This window comes from Pezoporus occidentalis, unplaced genomic scaffold (genome assembly GCF_034315485.1).
Source record: "Pezoporus occidentalis ecotype Australia unplaced genomic scaffold, CSIRO_AGI_Poc_V1 ctg174, whole genome shotgun sequence".
NCBI lineage: Eukaryota > Metazoa > Chordata > Aves > Psittaciformes > Psittacidae > Pezoporus > Pezoporus occidentalis.
Window position 1 is genome coordinate 281485 of NW_026913576.1, and position 16732 is coordinate 298216.

General features: G+C 39.5%; 1 protein-coding gene across 7 annotated transcripts in view; it reads right to left on the reverse strand.

Moving 5' to 3' along the window:
- The window catches only part of ADGRG6 (adhesion G protein-coupled receptor G6), a 111513-nt gene that overhangs the window by 55392 nt on the left and 39389 nt on the right, over positions 1–16732 (reverse strand). For 6 of the 7 annotated variants that reach the window (XM_062614238.1, XM_062614241.1, XM_062614237.1 and 3 more), the window contains exons 3-4: positions 9598–9939; positions 4243–4863 (exon numbers count right to left, since the gene is read on the reverse strand). In XM_062614238.1, coding sequence (XP_062470222.1) covers positions 4243–4863; positions 9598–9939 — 963 coding nt within the window. The remainder of the gene's footprint in view (positions 1–4242; positions 4864–9597; positions 9940–16732) is intronic. The other variant, XM_062614243.1, reaches the window with a different exon arrangement.

Below are 16732 nucleotides of genomic sequence, written 5' to 3' on the forward strand. Positions count from 1 at the left end.
CATGCCATCCAGCTACAAGACATACCCATCGCTGGCCAAGGCCAAGCCCACCAGTGACAGTGGTAGCACCTCTGAGATAGCATAGTTAAGAAGGGGGGAAAAATAACTGCAGAACTGCAGCCAGAGAGAGGAGTGAGAACATGTGAGAGCAACAGCTCTGCAGACACCAAGGTTAGCGCAGAAGGAGGGGAGGAAGTGCTTCAGGCGATGGAGCAGAGATTCCCCTGCAGCCTGTGATGCAGACCATGGTGGCTGTCCCCCATGAAGCCTATGGGGGTCCACAGTGGAGTAGATATCCACCTGCCCATGATGGTAATTGCTGAGTGATCTCTCCCTCTCCTTATCTTGACCCATGAGCCTTTTGTTATATTTTCTCTCTCCTGTCCAGCTGAGGAGGGGGGTGACAGAGCAGCTCTGGTGGGCACCTGTCATACAAACAGCATTAACCCACCACAACCGTATACTTTAAAGAGAAATGTTTTCAGTAAATATATTTATGAAGCCAAGTAGCATGGTCAGTAATGTGAACAGAAGATATGGACTTGTATTATGGAAACTTTGTCTAAAGTATCTCAGTCTAAATGTCTGAAACTCAGACATCTGTATCTGCTTGTCATGCTATACTTTCTTTATAGTCAGCGGAGAGGAACTCCTACAGCAACAAACTTCTGACTTAACTGAAACATCTTCTCCAGTATGAGATGCATTGACCTTTGGAACAGTCTTTTTCTTTCTATTATACATTAACAGTACTGAGGACAATTAGCTCAGCCAGAAACATCATTCAGCTGCCCAAGGAGGACAGATCCTACCCTGAATTAAATCTGAGAGCAAAATTAAGAATTCCTCTGGCTTTGAGGAGTGAAGGACTCATATGAAGTGCACATGAAGCAAGTGCAATTTCAGGCATGGTCAGACATGGGGCCACATTACCCTTAACTGAGTAGATCATATCCTGCTATAGATGTAGCCAGTGCAGGCTCCAAAATTAGTATCAGAAGTTGATTAAATGCTCCTCAGTTTGCCTGCACTGAGCTCTGAACTGTTGGTTGTACACTGCTATCGTTACTTAGGCTACTTGTTTTAAAAGTAGTCTGGATACCCAGGCTGTGTACATATACCTTTAAATGCAAGCTGTCTGAAGGTACTGCAATAAAAACAGAATTCCATCAAGTCTTACAGAAACACCCCACCATGATTGCACAGCTGTGAAAACATTAGTCTAAGGAATAAAGTAGGAGAAGGTAAAACTAAGAAAAGATTATCTGGAACAATTTGCCAGTGTTTTTATGCTCCGTAAATCTACTTGTAAAATCTTTGTTTAAAAAAACAGGAAAATAATACCCCTTGAAAAATGTAAGCACTGTTCAGGCACAGATATGTTGAGATCATTGCTAAATGCGCGGCTTAGGTTTTTTTAAGCTACATGCCACTTCTTGCGGAAGCACTGGAGCTGTGCAGAAACCTCTTTTCTGCCTAAATCCTTCCATTGCTGGTAAATGAAGCCTAATCAGTTAGATTCATCTCCCTACTGTCAGTGGTTTATTCACGGGTGATAGCCTGACTCATCAACTCTCCTGTTGGAGGCTGGTTTTACAATGATGGCTTTTATTCAAGAAGATGAAGGGAAGAAAATTCTAACAATTCCATCTCTGAGATCAGTAACCATGTTTGAAATGGCACTGCACTCAGTATTTTCTTTTACAAAATCTCTGGGTCAGGAAAGACTGTATCACAGAGGGTGATATAGCATCTTCAAAAGAAAAAGACTAATTAGTTAGCTTTCTCATAGGCCTACAGGAAGTAACAATGCTTACATATAAATATATTTGAAATGGCTTGTATAGAAACCTGAGCCCAACCTATGAATACTAATGCACATTTTCTAAACTAATAACCTGCTGTAAGGAACCACTGAACAATGACATCCCAAGGAATAAAGCTGTGGAATGAAAATAAATGTACTGTTTCTATGAGAACAGCTGCGGTATTACATTTGTGTCACAGAACTGTACAGCTTCTAACAGAAAGAAGGGCAAAGACCCATACTCCAGTCAAAACTAAATATGACCACAACATTCACATAGGTCTTGGTAGGCTGCTTAGTGAAAATGTTGTGGTAATCTTCATGGTACAAAGGTGTAAGAGAAGTAAGAATGTCTGGGAAGTTATTCTCAGTCAGATCTGGAAAAGCAACTTTGGTTTGTTTGGTTTTTTTTGTCCAAAAGGCCTTCACCAGTCATGGTCACTGTTTAGATCAGCCTTTTCTTTGTTCTGGTAGAGGGGTGAAGACACCTGGTTGCTTGTGTTTTCATAAAGGTGTTGCTTCATTTTTTTTAGCAGAGGCATGCTGAGAACTGTCCCAGTGAGTCTAACTGTGAAGGAGTACCTCACACTGGTTTGAGTGAACTAAAGCAAACAAGACGTTTTCTTAGCCACCTTAATCCTTCACGAGCTATTAGATACAGAAACTAGCACACCTTAACGATACCAGCTTCTGTTTCAAGCTAAGGATTCTCAGAGCGCTGACAGGTGCTCTGTCAGGAGGTGCTTACACTGACACTATCTAAACTATGTTTAAACTAACAAGGAGTAAGGTGTCAAAGGGACAAGGCGGCAGAACTGGAGAGGACATTAGATATGAAGAGACCCTACATGGTTCAGAAAGAACCAATATTTGGAAATGCTTAGTTTGACTTTTCTGGGTGTTTTTTGTTTGGTTGGTTGCTTTTTTTTCACAAATGCCAGGAATGCATTTGCTGTAATAGGAGGGCTCAAACTCTGATAAGAGCTGATTTTCACAAGCATACATGTGTGTATAGGCTACTGCTGCCAGGATTTTTCCCTATGCATTTTATAATTATCTAAATATCTCTAAAGTTGTTACTAAGCAAAAAAGAAGAAAAAACACTGGTCCGAAGTGACAAAGATTTTTCAGTTTTTGATGTTCCAACAGAAAACTGTCAATCACCTGTAATAACATATACATATGTAAGAATGACACCTGGACAATTATGAGACTCATAGAATGGTTAGGGTTGGAAAAGACCTTAAGATCATCTAGTTCCAATCCCCCTGCCATGGGCAGGAACAACTCACACTAAACCATGTCACCCAAGGCTCTGTCCAACCTGGCCTTGATCACTGCTAATGACAGAGCATTTACCACTTCTTTGGGCAACTTGTTCCAGTGCCTCACCATCCTCACAGTAAAGAATTTCTTCCTTTTACCTAACCTAAACCTTCTGTGTTTGAGTTGGAACACATTGCCTCTTGTCCTATCACTGTATGAGGTCCCCAGGCTGAATAGCCCCAACTCTCTCAGCCTGTCTTCATACGGGAGGTGCTCCAGCCCCCTGATCATCCCTGTGGCCCTCTGGACTTGCTCCAACAGCTCCATGTTCTCATGCTGAGGACACCAGAACTGCACACAGTACTCCAAGTGAGATCATGAGAGTAGAGTAAAGGCACAGGATCACCCTGCTGGTCACGCTCCTTTTGATGCAGCCCAGGATACGGTTAGTGTTATCTGAGCATCTGAGGCATGAAATGAGAAGAGGCTGGACAATGTACTGAAATTTATCTTCTGGAGTAATCTACAGGAAGAAAGTTCTTCAGTAATTACCAGTTAAAAGAAGGACTGATAATATGTCACCAGGAAGATAAAACAATGATTTTGATCTAAAACTCTTCCTGTCTGCCTCCTCTAATTTAATGTTTTCTTATACTCTTCTGTCTCATATGGATTGTTGTTTTGTCACAGTTTTTGCTGGCTCTGCACACACAGCACAAGGCTAGCAAGTGCTCCTTCTGGCTAATCAAAGGGCCAAGGGGCAGGCACAAAACCATTTCGTAAATGGTCAGTTAACACACATTTTTTTCTCCAGATATCGCTGTAATCTTATTTAAGGCTAGCACGTACTTGCCTGTTATCCCCATTTCATACGAGTAGAAGGCCAGGAAACAAATTGTTCAGAAAAAACTTTGATATGCAGATTATTTCAAGCAGCAACTCAACATACTCAGGGGCTTGTTCTTTTCCTTTAGGGAATCAAATCTACACCCTTTCAAAGCATCTGCATATGGCAAGAGTTGAGCTGAAGTCTAATAAAGGTAAGAGCTAGCAGTATTCCTTTCACAGGAACTCTTTATTTTTTTCCATGCTGGTATATGATATGTTCAGCACAATGCACATGTGTGGGGGGAAAATAAGCAAAAAAAGATTTGGCAAGGCATACTCACCACAACTCAAATTGTTTTCTGCTTTCAGTGCTGAAGTTGGAATACTCCAGAATTCATTTTCCCAGTCTACAATGTTTCCTTTCACATCACAGCTGAGGTTGGCCAGTGTTTGTGCATTCATGGTGAAATTCCAGAGGCGGAAGTTGTAAATGTCTCCATTTAGAGAGCTCACTTCATTGCTGTTAGAGCCCAGCACCAGCCTGCCGTTTCCAGGGATAACTTTGCCAAAGATACCTGGACAGTACACTATATGATAGGTGCTTTTGGCATATATACCTATGCTGCCCGAGAAGCTATCCCCTACGACACAGAGCTGTTGAAAAGTTCCCGTGAAAAACTCTGCATTTCGGGGCAATGCATTCTCAAGGATGCACTGCGTGCCTGAGATGGACAGAAAATGGCCTTTTGTGGTCTTCCCAAAGCTGAAAAATTCTTTTGACAATGCATCGGTGTATGAGAAAACCTTCCAGTCATCATTGTCATCATTGCTGCCCTTGGTTGCTTCGAAGCACAGCGTAAACTGGCTGAGCTCTGGCACTGAGACAGTCTCTGCCACATACACAGCATCAACATCAGGAACCTGAGGAATGATGACTTTCTGATTCCTCAGAGACACGGCAACTAGAACCAAGAGCAGATAAATAAATTAAAAAAAAAAAAAATCATCATATAAAGGCAGACTGGCAGCAGAAGCTGAAGTTACATTCATTAAAATCAAACATTCACCAGGTGTTTTTATCACTGTAATATACCAATAGCACCTACAAAGAGGAATTTGTCTTGGGAATGCACGAGTGAAAATGTACAATTCCTTTTCAGTAACATAGACAATGCTGTTAACAGCCTCACAAGATGCATTAACAGCAATATTAGGACATATTACCTACTAACTTCTAACTCTGCCTCAGCTCACTTCATAAAAATTACTACTCGTTCATCCAGTAAGTATGCAGTAGGCAATGGAATAAACAAGTTACTTGAAAAACACAGTATGACTTCCTTTAAGTTATATTATTTTAACTTGTCTGCATGACTGCATTACACCAGTGAAGTTCACATCTTGCTTCTTTTAAATACTGCAACAGAAGAAAGCCCCCATTAAATTCCTTGGCAAACTGAAGCTTTTTGTTCTTGAATCCAGCTAAAGGGTTTCTGCAATGCATTAGGCATCTTCTCAGCAGCCTTCTGGTTGAATACTGAAACCATGAATATTTATATCCAAGCTGTTCACCATTTGTTAATATTTGTGTCATCAATTTTGGATTTTGCACAAGTATCTAGAAATGGCTAGTCCTCCTGCAAATGTGCACTGCAGTAAGGGCAGACTGCAGCAGCCTTTGGTTTCACTTGTGGTTCCACAGTTTTGTGACAGACAACATCTCCAGCAAGTATCTGCTACTTATTTTACACAATTTCACAGTCTATATGCTGGAAGTGAAACTGGTTTTTGCTATACCTGAAACAGTAAATGTCACAGCTATTAATCCCTAGTCCCTTCTGGGATTTTTAAGAGATGGCACAACACATACATTAATTACCGTTCCCTTCTCAGAATTAAATAAAAGCCTTTCAATATGGGAGAGTGAGACATGTAAAGAAAGGGTGACTGTCACGCCACGCTCAGGAAAAAAGACAGATACATAGGATATAAGGATTCTGCGTAGTCTGTGGTATTGCAATTTCCCTTTGCCAGCAGCTTGCAAAGTCTCTGAGCTCCAAACTGCCATGTTTGGATACACAAAAGGACATAATCTGACAAATATATAGTAAAATAACATTGCGCATTATCTGCCAACCCAGCAAATGCAGAATGGGAGGGAAGAGAGAAAAATACTGGCCTTTATAATGACTGGATTTACTTCATAATTTTTCCTTCCCAAGGGCAAAAGTATGTTGTAACAATTTTATAGATAGAAAATGCATTCAACTCTCCACTGAAAACGGGGGCTTTTTTTTCATGGGTTTATTATACTGAAAGCTTCTTTACATAATACGGGAAGTGTTCCAGAAGAAGTATAAGGATTCCAGACTTAAAAAAGAAGAAAGAAACCTCATTCATATGAATGCTGCCCTGCCTGTGTTAGGATGGTAAGCAGAGTTATAAACCACCTGGTCACATTTAAACAGTATAGAAAGAGAAATAAACAGGGAAGACATTGCTCCAGCACTGAAGAAGTCTACCCAACTTCACTGTACTCGGATCCAACAGATTTAACCACTGGCACCTTCCCTGTAGAGTGAAAGAAGAAAACTAACAACTGTTTTGTCCCTGTGGAGAAAACAGAATCGTGCCATCAACATAAAGCAGAGATTTCCTTCCTGATTACAGCCACACAGAAAGTCATCATACTGATGAATTTCAGATATTTGTATTGGAGAAGCTGGTTATTCTCCAAGGAAGAATATACATATATATTCTTAGAATATTTATTCAAGTGTTTAGACTACTTCCAGAATGATGTTAAATTGTTTCTGTTAGGAAGATAGCTGGATTGCAATGAACAGGGGTATTTTTGGACACACTGCTACTTACTTGTGAAGAACGTACAAAAACCTTGGCAGCTCAAAAGCAGCAGAAATGACCAGCAACAGGCAGCTCACTGCTCTGAGATCCACATCTGCTTTTATGGGAGCACTGGGACAACATGAAGCCTGCCTCTGCTGCTTTTCAGGGCCCCCAGTTTACGTGCAGCTCACTGTCTCACATCTTGTATGCCCCTTTACATAAACAAGCCAGGAGTCTCTAGAAAGTATTTTATAATCCCTTGCAGGAAAAACTGCTTTCCTGACAATTGGTGGGCTTTTCACCATGGTTCAGTGCTTAAGTGGTGGCTTCTGCTGTTCCTAACTTCACTGTTTTCATCTGCCCTTTCACTGTTGCTGGAAGAAATGCACTACTTTTAATGAGATCTGCAAGTGTCTATGTATCAAATACCTGTTTGAGAATTTTTTGTTACTATTTCACTGAACTGTGTTTTTAATCTGGGCTACTGCAGTACTACTCAACTCTATGCTAATTTCACTTAACATTGTCTCAAGCATTTCTAACAGCAAGGAAGCTAACACAGGTCTGTTGGCTAGCCTTCCTCTCATTTACGTGACTGAGTTCTACTCACCAGTTAACTTATGCAGTTAAGAATTACTAGAAAATTATTTAACATGCCAGCTGTTCAGCTGCTGTAAATTGACACAGCCATCCTAAGACTAGCAAAGCTGCATTCATTTACTGCGACTAAGGATATGGCCCGTCCATCTACTTTTGGTGTGTTGCAGAAGGTGACAACAGGAAAGGCAGCATTTGTGTGGGTGGCCAACTTGTTATGAATAACAGGACATGCTCTGTGAAACTCAGCTTGAAACTGCTCTTACATAAAACCAAGGAGCCACACAAAAGCTGTTCTATTCCCTGATAATTCCCTCCCAAAACTCACTCTCTTATTTTGTCTTTCCCTTTTTTTGCGTACATATTTTATATTAGGATGAACCATTAATCTCTTTCTAAATGCCATGTCCAGTTAGAAAATTTGTGTGTCTTTGAACAGCCGTTTTCATTGCATTACTTTGTTAAACTCAAAACTGAACTACTTAATTTCATTATTTACATATGACTACTTCCAAGAAATAAAGTATGAATATAACCCTGTTTTTCTTGCTCTAGGATAAATGAACGATTTTGCTCAAGCATCATGTTTGCAGTAGTAACAATGGTGTCAGCTTGACAAAGGAGTTTTGCAGCTCCATTGGGAACCTGAAGTTAGGGGGTGTGCAATTTCTCCAATGGCTTTGGGAACTCTTTGCAAGGAAAAGAGAATGTAGCACTAACATCTGCCATGCAGATGCATCATAATGTGTGTGTGTGTGGATGATGTCCTATTGTCTACATGCTTTTATAACTTAAAGGAAAGCGGTACATTATCCTCCCTTTACGAAGCCCCTTTTCTGCATCCATAGCCAGGTTAAACGCTGCAGTGATCTTTGCCTGCAAATGGTTCCCTACTATACCTGTGGACCTTTTCTCTCCTCTTCACTGAACATATTTGAGGGCAACACTGCATCTTTCAATTCCAATTGTGAGTCATCTCATCCCTTATAGTCATACTTACACATGAAAAGATTAAAGAGGAAAAAGGAAATTAATAATTTTGCATAATCTCGCTGCTCCTAGAATTACTACTACATTCATTTCTTCAGCATGAAAAAGGACAGTAAAAGTAAAAAGAAGTATTTTTAGCTCATATGACATTACTTTTTTTTTTTCAGAATTACACACAAATTTTGCTGGCAAATCAGGAGTACTCTTTTCTCATGAATCCTGGGGGCTACTATCTTAATTATGTTAAAATATATAATATATGTAATAAATATTAAAAAAATATTCTGAGGAAGATGTACCTGTAACTGAAGAGATAACTGCAAACCTCTTTCCTCTGTCTTTCTACAGCAGCCAGCCAACCAACAGAAGTGTGAAATAATAATATAAATGCTCAATACAATACTAGTATTTAGTCTAAGGTGTGTGACTTCAGAAAACCTACTGAGAGCAGGCAACTGTAAACTATAACCCTGAAGTGGAATGAATGGTCAGTAGCATATGCGGCCTGTAGGCGATGATCCTATGTCCTTCTGTTACCTCGCCGCCCTTTACCGCCATGTGAGAGCCACTAATTAATGCTTTAAACAACAAAACAAACATATGCCGTTTGTACCTATATATTCTAAGAGAATAAGAGTAAGTGTCCTTTTCTTTTCTGCAGCTGTTAAGCTTTTTAAAAAGTAAGCATTGCTACATATTTAAGGGAGGGAAAGAAAGATCAAGGAACTGGAATGAAAGGTAGCCATCCTGCAATGCCAGTTCATCCCTGGGAGTTTGTTCTAGAGGCTAGAAGAACTCCTGAGAAGTTCTTCAGCACAGCTCCTTCCCACTGTTGGGTATTTCACTGGGCCAAAGGTCTGTGCCGGCCGTATTTCTGGCCCAGCTAAGCTCCCTTTCATGCTCTCTTTCAGTTTTCTGTCCATGTGCAGGTATGTTGACCTGAAGGAGAAGTGTCTTGCTTCCAAACCCTCCAGCATAAATTTGCAGGGAGAGGCACAGCTAGGCCTAAAATTTTTGCATGTGAAGAAGTTTTTCTAACACAATCTGATGTTTTGTTCCAGAATAAAATAATTTATTTTCACCCAAAGAAAAAAAATTCAGTAAGAAAAAAATAAGAGAACTCTGTCGCTTTACCCTGCAGCCTCCCCATCCTTTCTCTTCTTATGAAAGACTCGATTTACTGAGGAAGTGTCATTCTAATCCTTATAAGACATTTCCTTCTAACATCTAAAAGAGGAATGAAATGCTCTCGGTTTACTTACTTCGTACATAGGTGGCATTAAAACCTTTCTTTTGGATACTGAAGTCACTTTTAAATGACACAATCATTTCATTTCCGGTAGAGTTATAGGATAATCCTTTGGCAGTGATGCCACACAGATTCATTGGGCTTTCTCCATTGTCTAATGTTAGTGAATCATAAATGCAGCCTGGAGCTTCTTCAATGTCAAAATCAATAAATGTTAGCTGTATGATGAATCCATGAGGTGCTCGGATGATCCACTTGCATGCTTGGCTGTTAGGATAATCACTGGGGAAGCATGGAGAAGTGAAAACTCCAGATGGGTCAGTTAGCACAGTCCTACAGTCATAGCATCCATGTGCTGGCAAGAAAAACAGAGAAAGGTTGACATCAGGAAGAGAGATAACAGAAAAGTATCATCAACACAATAACTAAATGTAGATCTATATAGAAAAACATAAACAGAGATGGGAGGAAGAAAGGCAGAAAAAAGTCCTGGTTTCTAGTGGGCAAAATGCTGTGAGAATAGTACAGCAAAATATGATTTTATATCAGAAAACCTACAAAAAATAAATATAAATTATAGTGCTAAATATCCATTTGTGCACACACTATGAATCTGCTATATGTATTGACTGGACAAAGGTGAAGCAAAAGCAAGATTTTTTAATTCAGAACGGCAAACAAATCCTCAAACTGCAACTTCGAAAAAGACGACTGGTGTCCTTTACAATTTTTAGCTACTCGCCTGATGCTGACTAGTGGCCATTCCAGCAGCTCTGTGCCATGCTACTGTTTCCAGTGGAATGTCCCTGGAATGCAGCAGCACAGAGGCTGGCTGAAGAGTGGCACAAGCAACAGCTCTGCAGAGCTCACAAAGGTTAGTCATCAGCATTCGCAAAAAATGCCCTCCACATCACCCAGACGGGTAGCTGGCTTTTGAATCCACAGCAAATTACTGCACTCCCGCACTCTTCCCATGCTGACTCAGCTCCATTGACATATTTGTGGCAGTCACGCTCTAAGAAATTCTTCTCCTATTCCTCATACTCCTTTGCCCACCTGCTGTGCTTATTCACAAGATAAGCCTGGTTAGTTGCTGTGGTTGTGTCTATTGTTTGCTCATTTATCATATATTTATTTAGTGTATTATATGATACAATTACTGTGAACTGCCTGCTGCTAAAACCTGCAACAGTTTGCCAAATCAGCACTGAACAAACTAGGTGGGAACAGAATATCACCAACAGATAACCAAAGAAACAACTGGCACACTCATGCTGAATTACTTTGCAAACATTTCACTAGGCCATAGTCCTGCATCAAACACCAAAGTATGAAAAAATAGGACAATATGAGCAGGCATTATCAGTTGCAGAAGCAAAAAGCAACTAAAAAAATTGTCAAGTGTAAACTACATACACAGCAGCTATAAAACAGGAATTAATACAACAAACTTCTCCAAAGAACCCTTGATGTTTCTATCCACTGCTTGGGTCCTGATATCATTCAGTCACATTCAAATGGTGTTTGGCCTCAGCAAATGGACCCTGACTCTGTGAAGCTACACAGCAAAACTAGAAGCAGCTTACATCTGCAGGGAGAACTGTGAGGTGTATTTTACAGAGGTTTTGTAATTTTTATTTGAAAATCAAAAATTCATATGGCCCCAAAGAGGTAAGAACAATTCATCAGGCTCTCAGAGCTGGCTACACTAGAAAAGATCAGAGGGATTCTTACTTGTTCAGATGAGAAAAAAAAAGACTGTCTGAAAGATTTGCAGGTAACTTGGGAAGAAGTGGGGCTCATGACACTGGAAAATGATCATGCAGTAGAAACAGGAGCCTGTCCACTCCTAATTTCTCTGCAGATCTTTACAGTCAGAGGACTATGCTCACCTGCCCTAGAACCCTGCTGTTCCATTTATTAACCAAAGAGGGAACATTTATTTATTGGTATGGTGACTGTAAATCCTACAGTTGCACAAACAGCTTCATCCAGTAGATTTTGCACAGATAAGTATCAATTTTCAGAGAACCACCCTAGACTGAGAGGAGGAAGAACAGGAAAAGCATGCTCTATGCCACAAGCCACAGTGGTCTTCTAGTCTCAGGGCAAGTGAACCTCTACAGGGCAGAGCAGCTGTAAGATTGATCTGGCTGGAGCTGCCTCCAGCTGGAAGGCTCAGTGATTCACGCTCCTGCCTACATTTTTGCTAGGATGAGGGCTACAAGTGCTGAGGATCTGGCAGTATGCTGCACCCACTCTCCTACTTGTTCCTGCCAGAGAAATAAATGACACAGGGCTATCTAGGCAGCTGAGAGTATTTCCTGTTCAGATGGACCTGAAGCCAGGGACTAAGCCGTGAAGTGGTGTAAATACAAATACAAACATAAGTGTTAATGTGCACGCATTCAGCCTTGGACCCCTAAAGTAAATCTTAAGGGCACTACAAAACACTGCTGAACCAGAAAAGCTATGCTACTTGTCAGTAAAAGTGTATCTTTCAAACTGGCAGAATATTACATTCAACCTGAGACTGGAAAAGTAAAATTTGACCATCAGAAAGAACACAGACATTCTTAAGAGAAGCCTGCCTTTATTAATTCCATTGATCACCATCAGCCAAAATAGGACTCAGCTTTTCCTTTTATCTCTCTGATGAGTATTTATAACTGATGCTAAGCTGTATAAAATCCCCGATCAGTACATGTAATAAAAAACTTTTTCCCTGCTGTCACTGTAAGTGCTAAAACATGAAGGTTATTTAAGCTATTGGGTTTTTTTACTCATTTAGTCTTTTGCTAGCGTATTATTATTATATCCATATTGTTTTGTTGGTTTTACAGAACTAACACACACACAAAAAAACAGGCCCTAAATTTAGATAGGAAAATAAGTGCTCAAAACTTTACATACACAGAAGAAACAGATTTGGTGAGCAAAATAGTCTACTTTTTTGAAGTGCGTTGGCTTCATTTTGGCATAGTACCTATTATGTCCATGACTGCAATTTGAAGGAGAAATAGCCTGTTTTGATGCAAATGTCCACCGTAGTAAGTAAAAAGAAAAGAAAACAAACAACAAAACTATATATAAACAGAATGGTTTTGAATGGAACTTTCTGCACAGCTTCTCGTGAGACACTTATTTTTCTATAAACACCATCTATTATACTCATTAAAGAGAAAAAATTGCTGTGGCAACTTCAGGCTGTCAGCCAAAGCTGACAAATATTTTGCAATCCCATTGGCCCAGACCAGTTCAGAACGGTGGATACTGAATACTTATTGCAATACACACCACAAACATTTCTACAAGCAATCTAAGATATTTTCTTGATTTTAATGGAAACAAATATAGGTATGATGCTCTTGGTCAGGAACTCCACATACACAGAATCTGCCTATCAATTATTTTTTGATCACCCTAAACCACAGGAAATTCACTCTTGAAATATATTTTACCCAGAAAAGCCTTCATCTTTTCTCTCCATCTTTTCTTCATCAAACCAAAATGAACACCTTCCTCATATAGTGAAATCAAGGACTTTCAAGACTTCCTAAACTGAAAGTTTCACTAGGTAATTAATTTTTCTCCATCATGAGAATAACCTGAGTATGGTTTTCCTTTCATAATCACTATTGTTGTTTTTTTTTTCTGCAGGAATCATACTTCCTATAATATTATACTAAAAAGTAAAATTAATAAGTTCCTCTGGAGTACATTACAGCTTTTACCAAAGTTATCTAAGCAATTCACAAATGTTAATTGACTTCAGAAGAGGAACTGACTGCAGGGGAAATGTTTTTTTCCCTCCTATCATACCCACTTTATAAGGATAACACTAGGCATGGACATAATGGGCAAAAATGGTGAAAGTTTCCATGGATTTTGGGTTCTACTCTAAGAAATGAGAGTACTGATTTTCCTTAACTACTTAGTATTTGTACGGGGTTTTATATGTCCAATGCACACTACCAGTGACCTTAAACTGCAGCTGGAAGAACAGTCTGCCAATCTGGCCCACTGTAGAAAATCCAAAAAGGAGTACTTAGCGGCCAGTGGGAAATTTTGGTCAAAGCAATCTAGCCATCTTTAATAGGAACTTATCACTAAAGGCGGGGACAGAATCCCATTCTCATAGTTGCTAATTTTCCTAACTATGAGACCATTCTCTTGTCTTCTAGGAGTCTTCTGCCTATTTCACATATATACCTTTGAATTTTTATGAAGAGGAAAGTACCCTGCATTGGTCTTCCCCACACCATGCTGAATCATTTGCAGACTGTCCTAAAAATAAGGGGCTAAGAGACACAGTATATGACTCATTAAAGATTGCATGAAACAAACAGACCTGTGCACACACTGTGCGTAAACCTCATATTCTATAGAATAAAACTAAGTGCTAAGCTTGTCCCATCTACTGATTTTGTCTCTTTAGAGCATTAGCACAGAATTCCACCATTTGAACTCATGAAGACACCTGTTGCTACTGAGATACAGAATTTGAAAGTGACTTTCAAGAGCCATTTGTGGGCAGCTGAAGCTGTCATCAGACCCAGAGCTACAATGCTGAGCTGCGGATTTGGGAAGGAAACATTCTGTATATAACCTCATCCCATACATTTTGTATTTCTCTTTTTCTGATTTCTTCTTATATCACTAACACATTCCAGCACTTGCCTCCAAAATCTGTGCTAATATTTGTATTTTCCTCTAGCTCCTAACATTTCTCTACTTCTCTCGTTGTCATCATTTCCCCAAAAAAACTCATCTTTTGCCCTCTTATACTCTGCACTTCTTTCTCAGGCATGAGTTTTTACTTTTTCTCCACCTGCTTTCATTTCTGCACTTATCCAACCTTGGAGAAATGATGGACAACAACTTTTGCTTGGCCAAGAATTTTTTAAAAGAGCAAAAGCAATCTATCTTTGGACAGTGCTTGTTTCAGCCCTAAAGACTTGAAATTTGTGAAGGTTAGAATCAAAACAAAACAAGATTTCTGGGGAAAAATGTCTGTGTTTGAAATCTGTGCATTATCCAGTTTGTTTTCACACTAAGTTACACCTTGAACTGCATTTTTCTTTTTCCAGCTGTGGCATGCAGCTGCCCTTCCGTACAGCATTTTCCACCTTACAGAAGTGTAAATGACTACATGTGCGTAGGCAGCAGCACAGGATACCAGTGATAGTCGGTGCTGGTTCAATTAACACTGCTGGTATTTTTTTTAAATCCACTAAAAGGCTTCTCATAAAAGTAAGACAGAATGGTGCTGGATTTCATTTTGGCATGAAAATTAATTTTATTTCCCCTGTAGAGGACATAACTTTCATATGAAAATATTCTGAAATAAATCTATGCAGCTTTGGGATTGAATTTTCAGAAACCGAACAAAACAGTTGATGTTAACTCCAGTCTTACTCAAGTGAACAATCAAATTTCTTCTGCCTGACAGAATTAGGCCAATCCTAATCCACAAAAAGTCTTAGCTAGAACACGTGGCACTTTAGACATAAAAAAGCAGTACAGAATTAATTATAATTTGCTTTCATGTAGACATCTGCGAACCTTTAAGCACTTTACGTACATTCTTAAAAGGTAGCACAAGGATGGTCATTTTGAACTAAGTAAGAGAGGAGCATGGGGAAGTGACATTACACAGGCACTTGCAAGCATCTGGCGAAGCCCAAAATAGAAGTGAAAGTTTACAATCATTTACTGTAACAGCATGAAAAAATATCTCTTTTGATGAAATTTAGGCAGAAAAAAAGTCTTGCTTTATAATAGGCAATTAATTGTTGGAAGTTTTTTCTATTTCAAGAATGTCATAACAGAGATACAGCCAAACATTAGGTTAAATGTATTTATGACTCCAAATAGATGGGTGAATGAGGTCAGCAATGGGCACACCTGCAGGCAAGGAAGAGGAAGGGCCAAACCACCAAGGTGTGGGTGGGCTGGAATGGCTACAGAACAAACAAACCCATGTTATTCCAACGAGACACAAACACTAAACCCAGAACAGCTATCACATGCCAAAGGCTTCAAGAGTAGCGTATCTTCACTCTAAAAAAACATTTCAGATGTAAAGGCAATCTGTAGATCTACAAAAATGCCTATAAGCAAAATGTCAATATAGTAATTGCAAAGAATCACATCACTCACTCTGGACATAAGTAATGCTCTGCTTACTCACTTAAAAGTTAGCTGTAAGGTAAGACCTATACAAATTTTTATGCAAAATATTAAGCATAGCACTCTTCTGGAGCCCCTGCATGTCAAATCATGCTGTTCGCTCTCTGCGCAACCCACAATTTGATTGAGCTGTGTTTGAGAAAATGCAAATAAGGAGGTGTGGCAGGTTTATTTTTCTTCTTTTCCAAATTGTAGAAGCTGTATGCCCTCCCCAAAAGGTCCTTATTTTGCTACGGTATGCTGGCCCTGATAAAAATGACTGTAAACAACACATAATTTCATGTTAGCATGCATTGTAATTGTCAAATTAAACAGACAATCCTAATTCTAACTATTTAAAACATTCGTATTTAAACAAAGAGAAAAAAAAGGAAAAAAAAAAAAGAAAAAAAGGATTATCTCTGCAATAAATAGAAGGGAAGACTCTCATCCTGACTTGTATAAAAGTTTGTCCCTTCACATACAGTGTTACAGGGCTGAGGTCTACTGTTTGGAAACATGATTGTGATTGTGTATAAATGTAAAGAACCTCTGATTTGCAGTGATAATATAGAACCATTTCTACTTCATTTCTACAGTGCATATAACCCAAAATTCACAAAAATCTTAAGCAAAATCTAAAGTCTCACAGCTATGATTTGGATTTAAGCATGGACTTGAAATACAGCAACTGTTTAAAGTCCTTTCCCACACAATGATGCCTTTGAGTCCTGTATTTGAAGCTTTACAGTCCTGTCTTCATCCTTGCAGCCCCCTCAAGGCAGAATGGGAGGGCATGACTCTACTGCCACATGAAAACAGCAGCGGAGCCACTGCACAGACCCAAGTAGTGTGGAAGGCTGTGCTATCCCCTCTAGTTTTGATCATTTTCTTCCCATTTTAAGGTAAGGATTAATAACTGGACCAACATCATAAACAAACGCCCATTCAGAGAGAGAGATCTACTCTCAGACACA